Source organism: Lithobates pipiens, unplaced genomic scaffold (assembly GCF_037356315.1).
Source record: "Lithobates pipiens isolate NorthernLeopardFrog02 unplaced genomic scaffold, aLitPip1_a1.2 Scaffold_16, whole genome shotgun sequence".
Lineage (NCBI taxonomy): Eukaryota > Metazoa > Chordata > Amphibia > Anura > Ranidae > Lithobates > Lithobates pipiens.
The window spans coordinates 480,933,888-480,951,988 of NW_027507748.1; the positions used below are offsets into that span (position 1 = coordinate 480,933,888).

Sequence of the window (18,101 nt, forward strand, 5' to 3'; positions counted from 1 at the left end):
CTGCACTAGGAGTTTGCCCTTCTCCTCTCTCCGTGGTCCATTTATGATATACTGAGGAACTGTGATGCCTGCCTGACGGGGGTTCATCTGCCAGTTCCCCCGGATAGTCCTCAAGTGTATGGCCTTTACATACAGGTTTGAGATCTCTGCTAAGAAGTGGTGTTTGGTGTAGCAGCACAGAAGCGTTCACATGTGATGGACTTTGTTTCAATTGTGGATTTATTTAGAATATATTTGGGATTGTGGGACATTTTACAAATGCATTTATGTTCCAATTGTTCACCAGTATATTTTATTGAGACATTATATATTGACTTATGGCATATTTTAGTGGTTTATTACGGTTCCTATATAAAGAAGAGCACCAGGTTTTATACAAGTTGGCTGTACAGTGGGGGTGGAGGGAAGAGGGGCAAGTGCTCTGGAAGAATGGAAAGATATTACAAAGCAGAAGAGGGGAGGAAGACTGAAGTCCATTTTTTTTTTATTATATATATATATATATATATATATATATATATATATATATATATATATATATATATATATATATATATATATATATATATATATATATATATATATATATATATATATATATATATATATATATATATATATATGAATATATGAATATATGAATATGTTCTTATTTTTATTAGTTTTTAGCTCAGACTGCAAACATTATGATATGAAACAACTGAAAACAGTTCATATAAAAGTGATAAACCAATAGCTAGATATGTTCTTAACCAAGTGAAATGCAGTGCACCATTTGGCTTGGATTTAGCTAATCACGTATATAAATTACAAGGTTATGGCACTTTTAATTAGCATTTTCAGACAGTCCAATTCCACTTGTATCAAGTCACTCTTCTTATTACAGGTCCAAAAAGGTAAGTTAAAGTGAGATTGGGACAAGTGAAGAGAAAACACATTTTCAAGCTGCCTATTCTCATTCCCAGTAATTGTCTGGCGCTTCACCTTCTTCTCTCCAGGTGTCACTTTTGATCTGCTGACATTGTGCAGGCCTGAAAGGAAGGACCGTATGACCTAGATGTTCTACAGGAGATATTTCCTGCAACTAGCAACAGGGACATCTTTAATGGTGTTTCTTCTTGTTCCCCATGGTAATCCCTTGTTTTGAAGGCTTAACATTTGTGCTGTCTCCAGTAACAAGGAGGAAACTGCAAAATTTTAGTTTGCCTTGTTTACCTGCCCAATGCGTTTTTTTCACAATAACTGAAAAAAAAAATCTGCTAATAGTTACTCTGCTTCAGGCTCTCATGGTAGCTTTACTTTTTAAAACATTCCACATTTAGTAGGCATGTTTTATTCAACTGCACAAACATTTAAAATATACGTTTTCTTAATAATGCACATACAACCGATAAAAAAAAAAAAAAAAAAAAAAGGAAGAGTTGACTGGAGTGTGTAATAGCTTTATAAAAAAAAAAAAAAAAAAAAAATAAAGTCTCAAACATCCACAAAGCGGTCACAAATTACTACAATATTTTGTGTAATATGTTTTATTTCCTGTGCTCGCCAGCTCCCTCTAGTGGCCATAATGCAGTCAGTCAGGACTGAGAGTCTGCAATGGCAGTTAACTTTATCAAGGATAACCACACCAGGAACAGAATTAGGCCAGTTTACAGGACACCAAATATCTCACTCATTCCAACATGTCTTTTCCTGACATTTCAACACAAGTGTGAACGTAATCTAAAAGGAAATGTAAAAAACTTTCACCACTTGCATCCTAGCATTTCTTGCACAGCAAACATCCACCAATGAAAAAAAATGGTCATTCTATTGAAACCACTAACTGGTAACCCTAAACCAGGGGTGTCCAACCTTTTGACCTTCCTGGTCCACACTGAAAGAAGAGAAGAAAAGGAATGTTTTGGGGCACATAAAATAAAATAAGGATAGCTAATGAGCAGAAAGTCGATCAGATCACAAGTCAACGATCACTGATCTAAGTAATGTACCCGAGTAATACTACTTTTGTAAAAAAAATTATATTATATTCTAAAAAGAGGACAACGTAAATCTAGTGCAATACTGGACATGATTTTTGATAACAAGATATTTGATTCATTCTGTTAGATATGTAGTATCAATTCTCAAGATGCTCATCAGATATTTTGGTTCTAATTTTGCCCTTTGTGTGCTTCATCCTATATAGATCCTCCACATGTGTTAGCCAAGTGTAAATGCATTTTTTTTTAGCCACTTAAGGACCGCCTCACACCGATGTAGGTCAGCAGAATGGCATGGCTAGACACCGGCACAAACAGGTACATTGCCCTTTAGGAGCCCAACCGTGGGACACACACCGTGGCACCCGTGGACCCAATTGCCGCCGGTGTTCCGCAATCGGGTCACAGAGCTGAAGAACGAGGAGAGGTAAGTGTAAACAAACCTCTACTTGTGCTTCCTAGTGTGGCTGTCACCGATCGCCTGTACCCTGTTATAGGGAAAGACGATCAGTGATGTCACATGCCAAGCCACGCCCCCAACTGTGTAAAAAAAAAAAAAAAAAAAAAAAAAAAAAAAAAAAAAAAACACACACACCACAGATACACTCACACTTAACCCCTACACTGCCACCTAGTGGTTAACCCCTTCACTGCCAGTGACATTTTTACAGTAATCAGTGCATTTTTAATCCACTGATCGCTGTATTCATGCCAGTGGTCCCAAAAATGTGTCAAAATTGTCCGATGTGTTCCGCCATAATGTCGCAGTCCCAAAAAAATAAAATAAAAAAATTATAGTCACCATTACTAGAAAAAAAAAAAAAAGCCATAAAACTATCCCCGATTTTGTAAACGCTATAACTTTTGCGCAAACCCAGCGCTTATTGCATTTTTTTTAACAAAAATATGTAGAAGAATACGCGTCGGCCTACACTGAGGAAAAATTTTTTTTCTAAATTGCCACTCTATTTTTGTTTATAGCGCAAAAAAGGGCCTGGTCCTTTAGCTGGAAAATGGTCCGGGGCTTAAGTGGTTAAACAGGAAAAAAAAAAAAAAAAAAAAAAAAAAAAAAAACAAACACCACACAGACACACCATTTTTAACCTCCTCCCGCCCGCCCTATAGCCGAATGACGGCCTTAGAGCAGGCGGGTTCCTTCGCCTGGCCGTCCCTGGACGGCCTGGTGTTCACTTCCGCAATGCGCGCCGCCGGGGGCGCACATCGCGGAAGTATTGTATTCGCGGTGTCTCCCGGAGACAGGCAAATACAGATCGCCGTGAACGGCCAATCAAAGCGGCCGTTCACAACGTGATCGCAGCTGCCAATGTATGTAAACATATGAGATCATCTCCCATTGCCGTGTCTCTCCCTCACAGCGTGTGAGGAGGGAGAGCGATCTGTGTGTCAGCCCCAGTGCCACCTGTCAGCCCCAGTGCCATCTGTCAGCCAGCGCCAGTGCCTGCCGCCAGCGCCACCTGCCAGCCCCAGTGCCGTCCGTCAGCCCCAGTGCCGCCAGTGCCGTCAGCCCCAGTGCCGCCAGCCCCAGTGCCGCCAGTGCCACCCGCCACCCGTCAGCCCTAGTGCCGCCAGCCCCAGTGCCATCTGCCAGCGCCATCCGTCAGCCCCAGTGCCGTCAGCCCCAGTGCCATCTGCCAGCCGCAGTGCCATCTGCCAGCCCCATTTGCCAGAGCAAATAGCCAGCACCATCTGCCAGTGCCAGCCCCAGCTGCCAGCCCCATCTGTCAGTGCCACGTGGGGTCACTTTGTGGGCATTTCCATTGTCCTGGTGCTCCAGGGCCTTCAAAACTGTAATAGGTGGTTGAGAAATAAGATGTGTAATTTATGCTCCTAGAACGCCTGATGGTGCTATTTCGATATTGGGCCTCTGTATGTGGTCAGGCTGTGTAAAAGTCTCACACATTTGGTATCGTTATACTCAGGAGTAGTATAACGTATTTTGGGGTGTCATTTTTGCTATGTACATGCTATGTGTTGGAAATATCTTATAAATGGACAACTTTGCGTATAAAAAAAAAAAAAAAAAAAATGCGTTTTCATTTTTTTTCCACATTTTCCCAAAACTTCTGGAAAAAAAAATGAACCATTCAAACGACTCATTATGCCTCATAGATTATACGTTGGGGTGTTAGCTTTCCAAAATGGGGTCACTTTGTGGGCATTTCCATTGTTCTGGTGCTCCAGGGCCTTCAAAAATGTAATAGGTGGTTGAGAAATGAAATGTGCAATTTATGCTCCTAGAACGCCTGATGGTTCTATTTCAATATTGGTCCTCTGTATGTGGCCAGGCTGTGTAAAAGTCTCACACATTTGGTATCGTAATACTCAGAAAGAGTAGCAGAACGTATTTTGGGGTGTCATTTGTGGTATACACATGCCATGTGAGAGAAATAACCTATTACATTGAAAATTTTGTGAGAAAAAAAAAAATCTTCATTTTGCAAAGAATTGTGGGAAAAAGATGACAACATCAAAAACCTCACCATGCATCTTACTAAATACCTTGGAATGTCTACTTTCAAAAAAGGGGTCATTTGGGGGGTATTTGTACTTTCCTGACTTGTTCAGGTCGCAAGAAATGAGATAGGCCACCAGTACATCAGGTGTGATCAATTGTGTGCGATTCGCACCACAGTTGTAGACTCTCTAACTTTCACAAAGACCAAATAATATCCACTAAGTTGGGTTATTTTTACCAAAGATATGTAGCAGTATAAATTGTGACCAAAATTTATGAAAAAAAATTATAATTTGCAAAATTTTATCACATCAAACAAAGAAATATGCGTTTTTTTTTTCAAAATTTTCGGTCTTTTTTCATTTATAGCGCAAAAAATAAAAACCCCAGAGGTGATCAAATACCACCAAAAGAAAGCTCTATTTGTGGGAAAAAAAGGCCACAAAATTCATTTGGGTACAGTGTTGCATGACTGAGTAATTGTCATTCAAAGTGTGAGAGCACCAAAAGCTGAAAATTGGTCTGGTCAGGAAGGGTGTTTAAGTGCCCAGTAAGCAAGTGGTTAAAGTTGTAAGTTTACAAATTTGGTGTGGGCCACAGGTTAGACACCCCAGCCCTAAACAAAGCATTTGTGGCTGCTACAGTGTTACAAGATCAAGATCATAGCGCCTAATACATAGATCTTTATGGCTAGGTGTTAAAATAACAAATTCTTTATTATGGAGTTATTCCTGTTTGCCCAACTATAGAAAAACAGGATTACTTCTCAATTCAGGAAAATTTACTAAATTATTGCACAAGGATCAGCAAGTAGAACAGTTAAAAGGAAACTTAAGACAGGAATATAGAGAAGCCATTGCTGACCATTTCATTAAAGGTGCATGCTTCTGAAGGCAGCATTCTGAATCTGGCTTCACCACCTTGTCAGTCACTATCCTGTAACAAATCGTTTGAGTGTCCCCACACCCAAATTTTACAGGCTTATTACAGATCAGTAACCAACAAAGAAAAGGAATGACATCCTCGGTGCATGTACTAAAAAGACATGTTGTTTCAGATAGATCCTTTTTAAAAAAATGTTTCATTAATAAGGGCAGTAAACCTGAATCACAGCTTGGCATTTGTGAAAGTAGTATTAACATTTTCATATGTTGTTTGTCCCAAGAACTGAAGACACCTTTTGTGATTTTGTGCAGACACAATAAAACCTAATGGGGAATTTTTCTGGTTTTCCTAATGGGCAGGGTGGATAAAAATAAATGATTTTTTATTTTGTTTTAATAAAGATAAATAGAAAACTCAGATAAATTCATAATTTTGTTTATTCAGCGTGTAATGGAGCATGAGGCTGTATATTTTGCAATATTTACAGCTTATTATTCTAAATAGGATCCATCATGGCAATGCCGGTTAGCGGGCATCCACTCATGTGCTGCCGCCACGTCACCTGCCGCCCCATTAAAGTGAATGGGACTGTTGGTGAGTCAACAGCAGGTCAGAGGAGGAGCCATTGTGGGACAGATGACAGTTGCTCTTTAAAAATTATGATTTAAATAACTAGTAAAATGGCTTGATTTTAAATCAACTTGATTTAATTTATGATTGAAATAGTGATTTCATTCAAATCCACCCTGCTGGTGTGTGTGTATTAATAAATCAAAGTCTTGACAGCTTACCACTTTCCTAAAGTCATCTTCTGCTTCATCCAATTTTCCTTGTTTCAGGAAAAGCTGTCCTCTTTGTAATCTTGCCTGTAAACAATCAAATACAGACGGTAAGGAAAGAAAGAAGAAAGACCAACTTTTCGTTCTTAATTGTCTTAATAATAAATTGCAAAGTTATTGAAACTCTGCAGCATTTGCAGCACTCCCTACCACCGGCAGTCAGAAATGTTCTTCCTCAGGCTCTCATATATACTGTATATCCCAGCAAGACTGGTGCCAGGAGTGTATGGAGGTTTATGGAAGGCTCTTTATTACACAGAAAGTTAAGCCACAGCCAAACAAACCACATGGTTTTCTGGTTCAACTGTAGCATAGGGGCATACACCTTGCCATGTTGTGTGCCAGAGATGCGAGTGGAAAGATTAGCTGCACAGAATATTTTGGCAGTTACCGGAGACCTTCACCCACCAGATCAACGCAAGTGCCTTTGACTCCCTCTCCACTACGCAATCTAATTTCACCACCCATAGGCGTGTGCCAATTGTTAAAGACTAAATATATGAGCTATTTGTGGTGATCAACTTTCCCTACTGAAGGGTCCTGACATGTAGCGCTGAATTTTCCACTTGGCCCTTTGTTGTTGAATCCTGGGGGACTGCTGAATTTTAGATTTTTAGCTTTTCTTTACACTAATCAAAAAAGATACTCTTCAATGTGAAAGTGAAAACAGATTGCTAAAAAGTGATTTTCAATTACAAAAACAAACACACATACAGATACTTCTCTACATAAGGATATTCTCCCTCAAGTCAGTGTTTATAATTGCTGCCAGTGGTGCATCTACTAGTCAGGTGGATAAGTCTCAATCAGCTTTGCACATCTGGCCACTGGAATTTTCCATATTGCCCTTTGCAAAAACTGCTCCAGCTTGGCCAGGCTGCAAAGAGATCATAAAACCTGGACTTGTGCATGATCATTTCAGAAAATTAACATTGTTGTTTTTAAAGTGGTTGTAAACCCTGTTACACCACTTGTACCTACAGGTAAGCCTATAATGCTTACCTGTAGGTACTGTAAATATCTCCTAAACCTGTACGGTTTAGGGGATATTTACCATATACTCTTGCATGCAAGAAACGGCTTGATCGTACCCCTTCTAAAGGGCCTGTGCCATGAACGGCAGCTCCCGCATGCATGCGCGGGAGTGACATCATCACGGCTCTGACCAATCATAGCAACGGAGCCCGCAAACCTGGAAATAACTCCAGTAGACATGTCACAGAGGTGTACAGGGACTGCTGGATCTAAGGTACGCATTTCATAATGAGCTAGCCCATTATGCCTATGTCTTACAGGTTGTTTTTGTTTGGTTTGTTTTTTTAATATAGGTTTACAACCACCAAGTCATTCTTGTGTAGTTTTGACATTATGTTTGGGGTCTTTGTCTCAAAAGAAAAATATTCTCCCTAGACAGGAAGACCACCAAGAACGTTCTTGCATTTTGCTGTGTTTTTTTCACCCCTCTACCATCACAAGTCTTCCAGATGGCACCACAGCTTAAAACACACACACACACACACACACACACACACACACACACACACACACACACACACCACTGTGCTTCAAGGTTAGTCAAATTGAGAAGAAACTGTGCTACAGGATTTAATTTATGAGGGATCTTGTGAAGATCTAATGGAAGCTGCAATTTTACTTTGTACCAAAAAATACAAAAAAACAAACAAGAAAAAAATAAAAATAAAGTTGAACTGCGCTAGCGTGTGATAGATAAATTAATTGTACGTTGAAAGTGACCTCACTTTTGGGGTCAAACTATTACTGCCCACCAACCGTGACTCAAAAGGTCACACCACTCATAAGCACCCTTAATGTGAAAACAAAAATAAATCCCACATAATAGAGTCCAGCCAAAGGTATGCACCAATATGTGACAATAGGTGTAAAGAGATGAAATGAAAGTCAATCCACAGAAATCTTCAAAAATTGTGAGCCGTGTAAATCCACCACCACCACCTATGTGAATATTGGCTCCTTACCAGACAATTATGATCCCCAATCCAATCAAAAACAGCATAAGAATTATAGAAATTATATATATATATATATATATATATTACAATAAATAGAATTATTGAAACTGTTCGATGTACATTGCCCTCACCTATTCTTTTTTAGATTTTTGATAGCTGGCTAAAAATTAAAATTTATAGCCATCAAAATAGTCAATGATATGTAGTCTAGTGGCGATCTGCTAACGAAGACTAAAAAAAATAAAAACGCTAAATTGCACAGCGACTTAGTGGTAAGCACTTCTGCTCTGCAGCAATAGGATCTTTGGTTTAAAGACCAATCAGCACACTATTGGTATGGAGTCTGGATGTCCTCCCTGTGCTTGTGTGCTGTCCTCCAGACAGGACTGCTGGTAGAAATCACGGGGCCCTGTAAAGCCTAACTGATGGCGCCCCCCCCTTTTCAGCCCCACCCCTGGCCCCTCCCTGAAACAAAATAGCAATGAATGTGCATCCCTAACCCAGAAAGGCTGGATGACATGCATGTCATCCAGCCTGCATGTGTCACCCTGCCGCAGTAAATGTACTGAAGGAGGGTGGCAAGCAGTTAAAGGGAAAAGGTTGGGGGTGGGTTCACACAAAAAGTCTGATCAGGTCCGCCTGTCCATTTTTCAGGTGGACCCGATCTAACCCTGCATTTGCTACTATAAAGCGTAGGAGCTAAACAGGCATGTGTCCATTTACACCTGCCTACCTTCAATCCGATCTGTTAAACAAAATGGAAAGGAATCCATTCCCCTCCATCTAGTGGATCAGAGAGTGTGTGTGTGTGTGTGTGTGTGTGTGGGGGGGGGGGGGGGGGGCAGTTGGGTGTGAATGGACACCCAGTTTGTTTACACTAGCCATCCTTAGAGCAGAGCGGACCGTGTCAGTGTCTACTCTGCATAAGCAGAGTGGACACGAACCTCTCATCTGCCCACTCCGCTCATCAGACAGATCCCCTACTGAACAAGTGGATTATGCCCTATGTGAAAGAAGCCTTGATAAACAGCAACACAGGCAATCCATTTGCCCTCCAGAAGATTTACCTCCCTTCATGACCATCCAATTTTTTTGGGTGATATGACACTGCATTAATTCAACTGACAATTACGTGGTCGTGCAACACTGTAGCCAAATACAATTTTTGTCTTTTCCCCATAAATAGTGCTTTATTTTGGTGGTATTTGATCACCTCTGCGTTTACTTGTTGCGCTATAAAAAAAAAAACAAAAAAAAAAAAAATACCCAAAAAACACACACACACACACACACACACACACACACACACACACACACACACACTTTTACATTTTTTTTTTTTTTTACTGCCTGTGCCTGCCACCACCCACCTCACAGCCTCTCTATAGTCTGCTCTCCTCTTGGGCTCCACTACGGAAATGGGAGTGGAAAAAGATCACTCCACCAGGGAAGGCAAGCCCAGGCTACAAGACCATGTGGAGCAGGCACGGAATGCCCTCGAAATGAACGAACGAGCGAAAGAAATGAAGAAATTGTCCCTCCACTCCCATTCTTCCACCAGCACACAGAGAGGAGAGGCACGGAAAAAATAAAAAATAAAATAAAAACACCCCATAAGGCAATAGGAGTGGCAGAACAGCGTGCGGGGGGGGGGGGGGGGGGGGTTAATTCAGAAAGGATTTTTTTTTTATGCTGCACTTTGAGATTGCCAGGCCCGGTACAACAGGGCCAGTTGTACTGGCTTATCGGTGGCCCTACTTCGGCTTTCTTCAACACTCCAAAAGATGAGCAAGAGTGACTACTGTACGACTACAATACATAAAAGTACTGAATAAATGGACCATGTTATACAAATACATGAAATAGATAGTGTACATAGTACAATCACTATACACAACAATGACAATATATTACATACGAATACAGACTACGCATTTCTCTAGGAGAATATGACAGAAGAGCAAAGTAAGAATTCTGCTCTTCTAGAGTGGTTGGGAAACTACAAGTGTCACCATACTCAGTCAGTGGTTGATAGGTCATGCTAAAACATGCAGTTACTCCACAGCTGGAGACTTGGAGCTGACCATGGTTAAATTGAATGCGAGAGCCGTGTCTGCATCACCCTGCTTTTCCACATCACATTTCAGTCACATCCAGCAACACTTGAAATCTCCCAAGTCCTGTTTCACATATTAAAGGTTTAAACCTTCTGAAGTAGCGATTATAGGCAGAAAAAGACTCTAGAAGCAAGTTATTTTTTTTCTGCCCTCAAGTTAAGCTTTAGAAGCATTACATACTGATGTGAAGTCTGGTTTCAGCTCAATCACTCGACTTAAATCAGGAATTGCGGCTTTAGATTTGCCCATGGCCAGGAACGTAGTGGCTCTTCTGTAATATGCCAGGTAGTTATCTGGATCTCCATCTAACAAAGCAAGGGAAAACAGTGAGCTGGCATCAAACAAAGCAAAAACTGTAAAAAGACACATTAACCTCTATGTGCAGATGTATAAATTACCAGGCTTGCACGATGGCAGAGCTTGCGTTCTGTGTATGCCCTCTACTTCCAGTCTTTATAAATGCTTTCTAATACTCTATATCCCTCATTGTGGTAAATATTTCGAGTGCACCCCTTGCATGGCAATGTCACGTAACCCCTTCAAAAAATAAATATTATACACAAACACACAAAATTCTGTATGAAAATTAAAGCACCATGTTTTCCAGGTTAATAATTATTTTTTAATAAAATTTATTGTTATGTTTATTAAAATGATCTTTCAAATTATCAATTTATTGTGATATATTCTAGTTTGAAAAACGGAGAATGCAAGATGGCACTTACTGACAATTTACAATTAAACCCATAAAAGAGCATGCCATTAATCTAACTACGAGGGCTCCGGTACAGCCCTGTGCCTTTATGTGGAACAGAAACCCCAGCAGCCCCTACTCTCTCCTATATAATTCACCCCAAACCAAATATAGGAAATTTCATTGCAATATGTAAAAAAAAAAAAAAAAAAAAAAAGGTACGACAGAAAATGTACTGTTTGTGAATATTCAGAATCACATACGGTCATGAAAAAGTTTAACCAGTCCTTGACCACCCCACGTACATGCACTATGGTAGGGCTGCCCTTCAGCTCCAAATCCCATACCTGTACATATTTCCAAGTCTGGGGCGCACATGCACGCTGCTGGTGACTTGTGCTCAATCCCATCACCGGGTGCCCACTGGACACAGCGAGAGCCAATCAGTGGGCAGTTAAAGCATACCCTCCCCCCCCCAGTTAGCAACCAGGCCCAGGGAACACATTTAACATTTTGATCGCCCCTACGGTTAACCCCTTCCCTGCTAGGGTCATTAGTACAATGAAAAAGCATTTTGTTTTTAGCACTGATCACTGTATTATAGTGTCACTGATCCCCAAAAAGTCTCACATAGTCTTCGATTTGTCCCGCTATAAGTCGCTGACATTGGTAGTAAACAATTTTAAATATTCCATAGTTCGTAGACACTATAACTTTTGCGCAAGCCAATCAGTATAAAAGGATTAATAGGATTTTTTTTTTTTTTTTACCAAAAACATGTAGCAGAATAGATAGTGGCCTAAATTTATGAAGAAAATTATATTTTCATTTTTTATTGGATATGCTTTATAGCACAAAGTAAAAAATTTTTTTATTTTTTCAAATTGGTCAATCTTTTTTTTTTTTTTTTTTTTATCAAAAACACAGAGGTGATCAAATACCACCAAAAGAAAGCTCTATTTGTGGGGGGGGGGGGGGGGGGGGATGTTTAATTTCATTTAGGTATAGCATTGCACATGCAATTGTCAGTTAAAGTAACGCAGTGCCATACAGCAAAAAAAATGGCCTGGTCATGAAGGGGGTAAACCTTACCTGCAAACTGCCCATATACCTCCACAGCTGTTGGAAAGTTCTCTACAGCCTTGTATGGCGCTGAGATATTAGTACGGGTCCCACCAGTGAACTGCACTGGGATTTCACTGCTAGTTCTCCATTTACATTCTAATGTGGGATTGCCCATTCAAAAGGTGGGTATGAAGATCATATTTCTACTATAACTAGCCAGTGTTACATATGTGTACACAGGGCTTTTTTTCCCCCTCAAAGAATAGGTTCAGGAACTCAACGATGTCTGCCACACACACACATACCTGCCAAATGCCATCAAATAGTAGCTCTTTCCTTTGAATACAACCCCCTCCCTCCAGTGCCCTCATCTTCTCCCCCCTCCTTAAAAGTTCCATCATCTTGTACATGTCTTACCTTTGTTGCAATATTAAGCTCAAACACCTATCCGGCTGTAGTACCTCCCAGCATACTATACTACAGTCACTCGCAAGGAGGATCATGCAGTAGGAGCATCAACAACTGGTCACCAAGGAAAAAATGGAGACCACAGAGGGTGCAGCCTACCATGCAGCCTCTCCTGCCCATGACTGCACTGAACCCTGGGCACCTGTTCTGTATCTCCCTTGTCCCTGTCCAGCACTGGGATCTGCGCAGGAGATCTGACCTGTGGGAGCTACTGAGAGATAACCTATCACTTGTAAAACACAGAAGCTGGACTTCAGTATTACCAAGTGATAGTGGTGAGCAGGGAGCAGAAGACCTGAGCCAGAGGTGGTGGAACCGGGTTCCCCCTAGTTCCTGCTGAAAAAAAGCACTGTGCGTACAAGACAATTATCTAAAGTCTATACATTCTTGGGTAATGTCCCCTAAGGCTGTTAGGGACAATTACCTCAAACGGCTATGTAACAGGAAATATTCACATCATCTTGCCACCACACAGGTTATCAAACATTACCGTCTAGCCTTGATATACATAAAACACTTACCGATAGCTGAATGAAAATGAGATAATGCATCTGCAAGCTGGCCAGCTGCTAGTAATTTCTTTCCCATTTCAAGATGCTTGTCCACATCTACATTACTCCCACACGTCACTCCTGCAGAGGAACAAAAAAAATAATTGTGTCCAAAAGACTAGCAAAAATCCCACACATGTAGAAAATGATCATAGCAAGTGAGATGTCATCCTCAAAGGGGACAGACGGGACAAAAACTTGACATTTCCCCTTTGTGATAATAAAAAAAGTTTAGTCCTTGTCAGAGAGATTATTCTCACTAATTAGAGAATACAAATGGCCATAAAAACCTTGCAGAGTTTCTAACATGTCCCAACTTTAAAAACGGGGTTGCATTGAGTTCTACTTTATCCAGTGATAGTTTTTTTTTTTTAACAAACATTTGTCAAGGCTACATTCTACATGGGTTACAGAGACCCAAGACAACTAAAGCTGTCTAATGCATTGTTTCCTTTGATTGGCCACAGCAGGCTGGCCAAAAAGTAAATAAATGAACATATTCCTTCATCCACACATTTGGGGTGGATAGAAGAAACCACCAGTCTGTGCCATTGTATTCTAACAGTGGGGACTCCTCTGCTTTCAGAAAATATTTATCAGCACTCCAGTGTTGATTGAAGGACATTTTTTTCAACATTCCCATTAAGAATCCAATCATTAGATTGACTTCTTACAAGTGGAACAGCCATAGATGGATCAAAATTTGGGCAGTCCTTGCTGAACCAGTCGAGGTTTGATCCACCTATGGCCAACGTAAGGCACTGGATGCTTTTTGGAATCAACTACAAAACGCCCGAGGGAACGCTCAATTCTTCTGCACTATGATGGAGATTCCTCCAAAGCAAAAGGAATGTCAAAAACACCTATTACTGCAAAGGTATCGAGACATGAAATGATGATTGCACAACGTTGGCTCAACTAGTAAAACCAAGATAAAATTGTGTTGATAGATTTTATATTTAAAATTTTGTTTGTCAAATAACTATAAAATATATCTATAAATCTGGAAGATATTTTCTTTCCATGCAGACACATGGGAACAATCAGCTGCAAGGTTGAGCTTTGACATATTTCTTTCTCTGGGTACCTTTTGGTATCATTCTCTTTTTGATGGCAGACCAGACAATACAAAAATAAATGGGGGGTGGGGCACTTGTCTGCTAAAAACCTTATTCCAGAGAAAACTTACGGTATTGAGCTTTGATATCGTAGTAGAAAACTTGGATAAAAGCAATGAAAAGAATACATTTTCAGGTCAGGATAAGCACTGGTCACTTTAGAGATAACCTAGATGGGCTAACAGCATGGGGTCTTTAAAATTAGCATCTGAACTATACAAGATATGCTTTCTATAATTAATGAAACGTAATGCTTACTCTGGCATACCCAGAGCAATATCACTGTGGCGGTAATAACTACCCTTGAAGTCTTAAACATGCAATCACTTCAAAATGAGTTTTAATTACTGGAGGAGTTTGTACACACAAACAACCAACATATGGTACAGAAGTAGTGTTCTCATTAAGTGTGTAAGATTTTCTGGTACCAGTGGGCTCCAACTTAAGTACCAATAAAGCATTTTTCTACTAAATTGCAACCATTTACAGTAGTGCAGGTTATTCTCTGAAGCCAATTAACTTTATTGCTAACAAAACACAAGGGTACCTGAAATAATGTAGTCTACACTAATGACATACTAATAAAAAAAAAAAAAAAATGTATATGTATATGTATATGTACACACACACACACACACACACACACACACACACACTTGACTATCATCATATATATGGCTTTAAGTTCTAACAAACATAGGTTTCTCTTGCAGAAATTTTCAGCATTCCTTTTTACATCAACAAAATGACATACAGCATAGTGTGCTCTCACTTGCAGCCTTGCAGAAATTTTCAGCATTCCTTTTTACATCAACAAAATGACATACAGCATAGTGTGCTCTCACTTGCAGCACTGCTGCTCTGGCCTTATACTCCAGGCCCTTGCCTGTCCCTCCCGACTCCTGGCCAGACTTCCCATCTGCCAGGGTGGAGCCCAGAACTGTGGTCAGGTTACTACTAAGAGCTGGTTCACACAGGGTCGACTTGTCAGGCGACAAGTCGTGTCCCGTCTGTACTATGGAACCGTTCTAATAGGAGCGACTCAAGTCGCTCCGACTTAGAAAAAGGTTCCTATACTACTTTGGGGTGACTTCAGGCGACTTGCATTAACTTCTATACAGAAGTAATTTTGCAAGCCGCCGCTGAAGTCGTGTGCAGGTCGCCTGAAGCAATCGCGCTGCAAGTCGTGCTGCCCAAGTGTGAATCGGCTCTAAAAGCCCAGCAAACACCTGATCATTCAGTATGCTGGCCATTTTCAAAATCAGAATCCAGGACTGGGGATTTCGTCCCACTCGAATCTCTCAGAAATCCCCTGGGCTCCAGGTCCCAAAGTGGACTTTTCTAAGAAAGGAGGAAACTGAAAACCCAGTTTCCTCTTCATGTTACAAGCTCCCTAAATTATAGGAGACATGTTTCTAGCCAGTCGAGATAATGCTCTAAATTGGGAGGTAGGGAAAGACAAAATTTTCGTTTTAAGCTTTTATTGCACTTTCAAAACACCTGTTAAGGCTGTGTTCACATTGCATGCCGATGTGGCTCACAGCAGGGATCCTGTGCATCCTGGTTCACCGTTTCAGGTCCAATTTTGGGCTGAATTACGACCTAAAAAACAGACCAAAAGACGCACAGGACTCCTGTGCAAATTCACACCGGAGCCGCATCGGAGATATGTGAACCGGCTCTATAGAGAGCCAGTCACAATCTCCTGCTATTGTGAATTGGATGCGGGCATCCCACATCCAATTCACAATAGTGTGAACCCAGCCTAAGGGTTTTTTATTCGTGCCAGTGTCCCTGCTATGTAGATTCACCTACTTTATTTGTCCTACTGTCCATTGTCAATGAGACAAACTGATGAAACTGATGAAACTGATGAAAACTGAAAAAAAAAAAAAAATAATAATAATAATTTTTTTAATTTGTCAGCAGAACAAGGAGGCATTTCTTTCAATGGAGATACTTATTCCAGTGACAGCTGTCAAAAGGGGACATTCCTTGTGATGTCTCCAGAACAAGACATAAATGGCAAACTCCCCCCAAGGCCTCAATGGATCACAGAACAGAAAAATAAATAAAAAATGTTGACCCCTTCCCTGCCTTTTTTTTTTAACCCCCCCAAAAAAAAAAAAAAAAAAAAAAAAAAGCCACCACAAAAACCACACTTTACTTTAGGTGTCCACAGGAATACCAAAACCATTCCAACCTCTGGATGCTTGCACTTTAACTCTGTTAAAGTAGAACTATATGCTAAACTCTGCCCCCCCCCCCCCCCCCCAACCATTGGAAAGAGTGGAAGGGTTATAGCCTGTCAGATTTTCTTTTTTGCCATATTTCTTCTCCCATTGCAGAGATTACTCTTCACTTCCTGTCCCATAGCCGAATGGGAAGTGAAAGGAAAAGTTTGCAAGCTAAGGGAATTTCTTGGGACCCCCCCCCCCCCTCCCCCAGTCTCCAGAACTAGTGTCCCTATTGGAAGATTTTCCCTTTATTACAATTCTAGGGACAGCCCAAAATTTGTGATTTTAAGGTTTATTTCTGCCAACTTTGTCCCATTGGGTAGATTTACCTTCACTTCCTGTTCCACAGCCAAACAGGAAGGGAGAGCAAATCCCCGCAAGGGAAAGTGGTTTTAAACCCACGAGGGTTTACAAACACTTTAAGGGAATCTCTTGGGGACCCCCAGGTCACCTGAACTAGAGTCCCCATTGGAGAATCTCCCCATATTACTTTTCTGGGGAGAAACCAAAGTTTGGGATTTTCTGTTACTTTCAATGATAATGGTAAACACGACGAAGAGAGGGTGATTCTCCCCAACAGGGGCACAAACCACAATAAACACTGACAGGTGTTCTAAACTATCTCCCCTTTATCCCAAACAAAAAAAGAGAAGAGAAGTTGGATGTGCAAAGGACACATCCGACAACAAAATCCCCATAGAAAGTCTATGGGTGACATCACTCCCCATTTTTCTTTATCGCACATCATGGGACACAGAGCCCTAAGTAATAAGTTAATGGGTACATAGGCAACTTCAAGTTATGGACACTGGTACACCCAATCTTCCAGGATGCGATTAAAGCCGCTAATCTTCCTTCCAGGCCCTGCAGGGTGGAGGAAAAGACATCTCCAGTCACGTATATAGGGGCTCAGATGTGAGAAGCAGTTGCACCAGCAATTTTTTCCCAATGGCTCACCCTGGCTTATCATAATTGGCATTTCGGGTGAGGATGATAGTGTAAAGACACGACTGGAATTCCTAGTGCCTGGGGGTGAAACCTTTGGTACCTTTTTGGACTTTGTGGTGTCTTTTTTGGTACGCATAGTACTAAGCACAAAACCAGGAGGTACTATTAAATTGCACTTAATCGCTGAACATAGTCATGACAGTGATGCCGCTATTAAGTTCAGCCTAGTGCTGGGAAAATTGTCCTTCTTGTATCAGGAATGCCACTTGCATCCCCTTAAGTGCCCCACTGCTCCTGTGTCCCAGTGTAGGCCGCTTGCTTCCTCCTCGCTGCCGAGGAGAGACTGCTCCAGCTGATACTTTAAGTCTCCGTGTGTCCTTGTGGACGTTGTGCCGTGCCTAGGCCCCGCCCCCTCCATAAACCCACCCCCCCCCCCCTTTCATTTCAAAATTATTCCCGCGCTGGCAGCTTTTGGGTCCACAGACCCAACACGAGGAAGGGGGAGGATAGGCAGAGGCCATGACAGAGCAGGCAGAGGAAACAACTTTTGAGGCAAAAAAATAAAATAAAAAAAAACACGGGACCTCCGCACCCCCGCGGAGAGGGGGGTTATTACTAGGTGGGATACAACCACACAGCTGTCTCATTAACCCTTCTGGTCCCTTAAGGTGGGAGAAAAGCATTTGGCAGATCTCTTACCTTTTTGTGTGGAATTCCCCAGCACAAGCTA

General features: G+C 41.1%; 1 protein-coding gene across 1 annotated transcript in view; it reads right to left on the bottom strand.

The window, feature by feature from the left end:
* DNAJC3 (DnaJ heat shock protein family (Hsp40) member C3) overlaps positions 1–18,101 on the bottom strand; it is an 83,049-nt gene that overhangs the window by 50,123 nt on the left and 14,825 nt on the right. The window contains exons 2-4 of the mRNA XM_077483031.1: positions 13,039–13,149; positions 10,471–10,595; positions 6,135–6,209 (exon numbers count right to left, since the gene is read on the bottom strand). Coding sequence (XP_077339157.1) covers positions 6,135–6,209; positions 10,471–10,595; positions 13,039–13,149 — 311 coding nt within the window. The remainder of the gene's footprint in view (positions 1–6,134; positions 6,210–10,470; positions 10,596–13,038; positions 13,150–18,101) is intronic.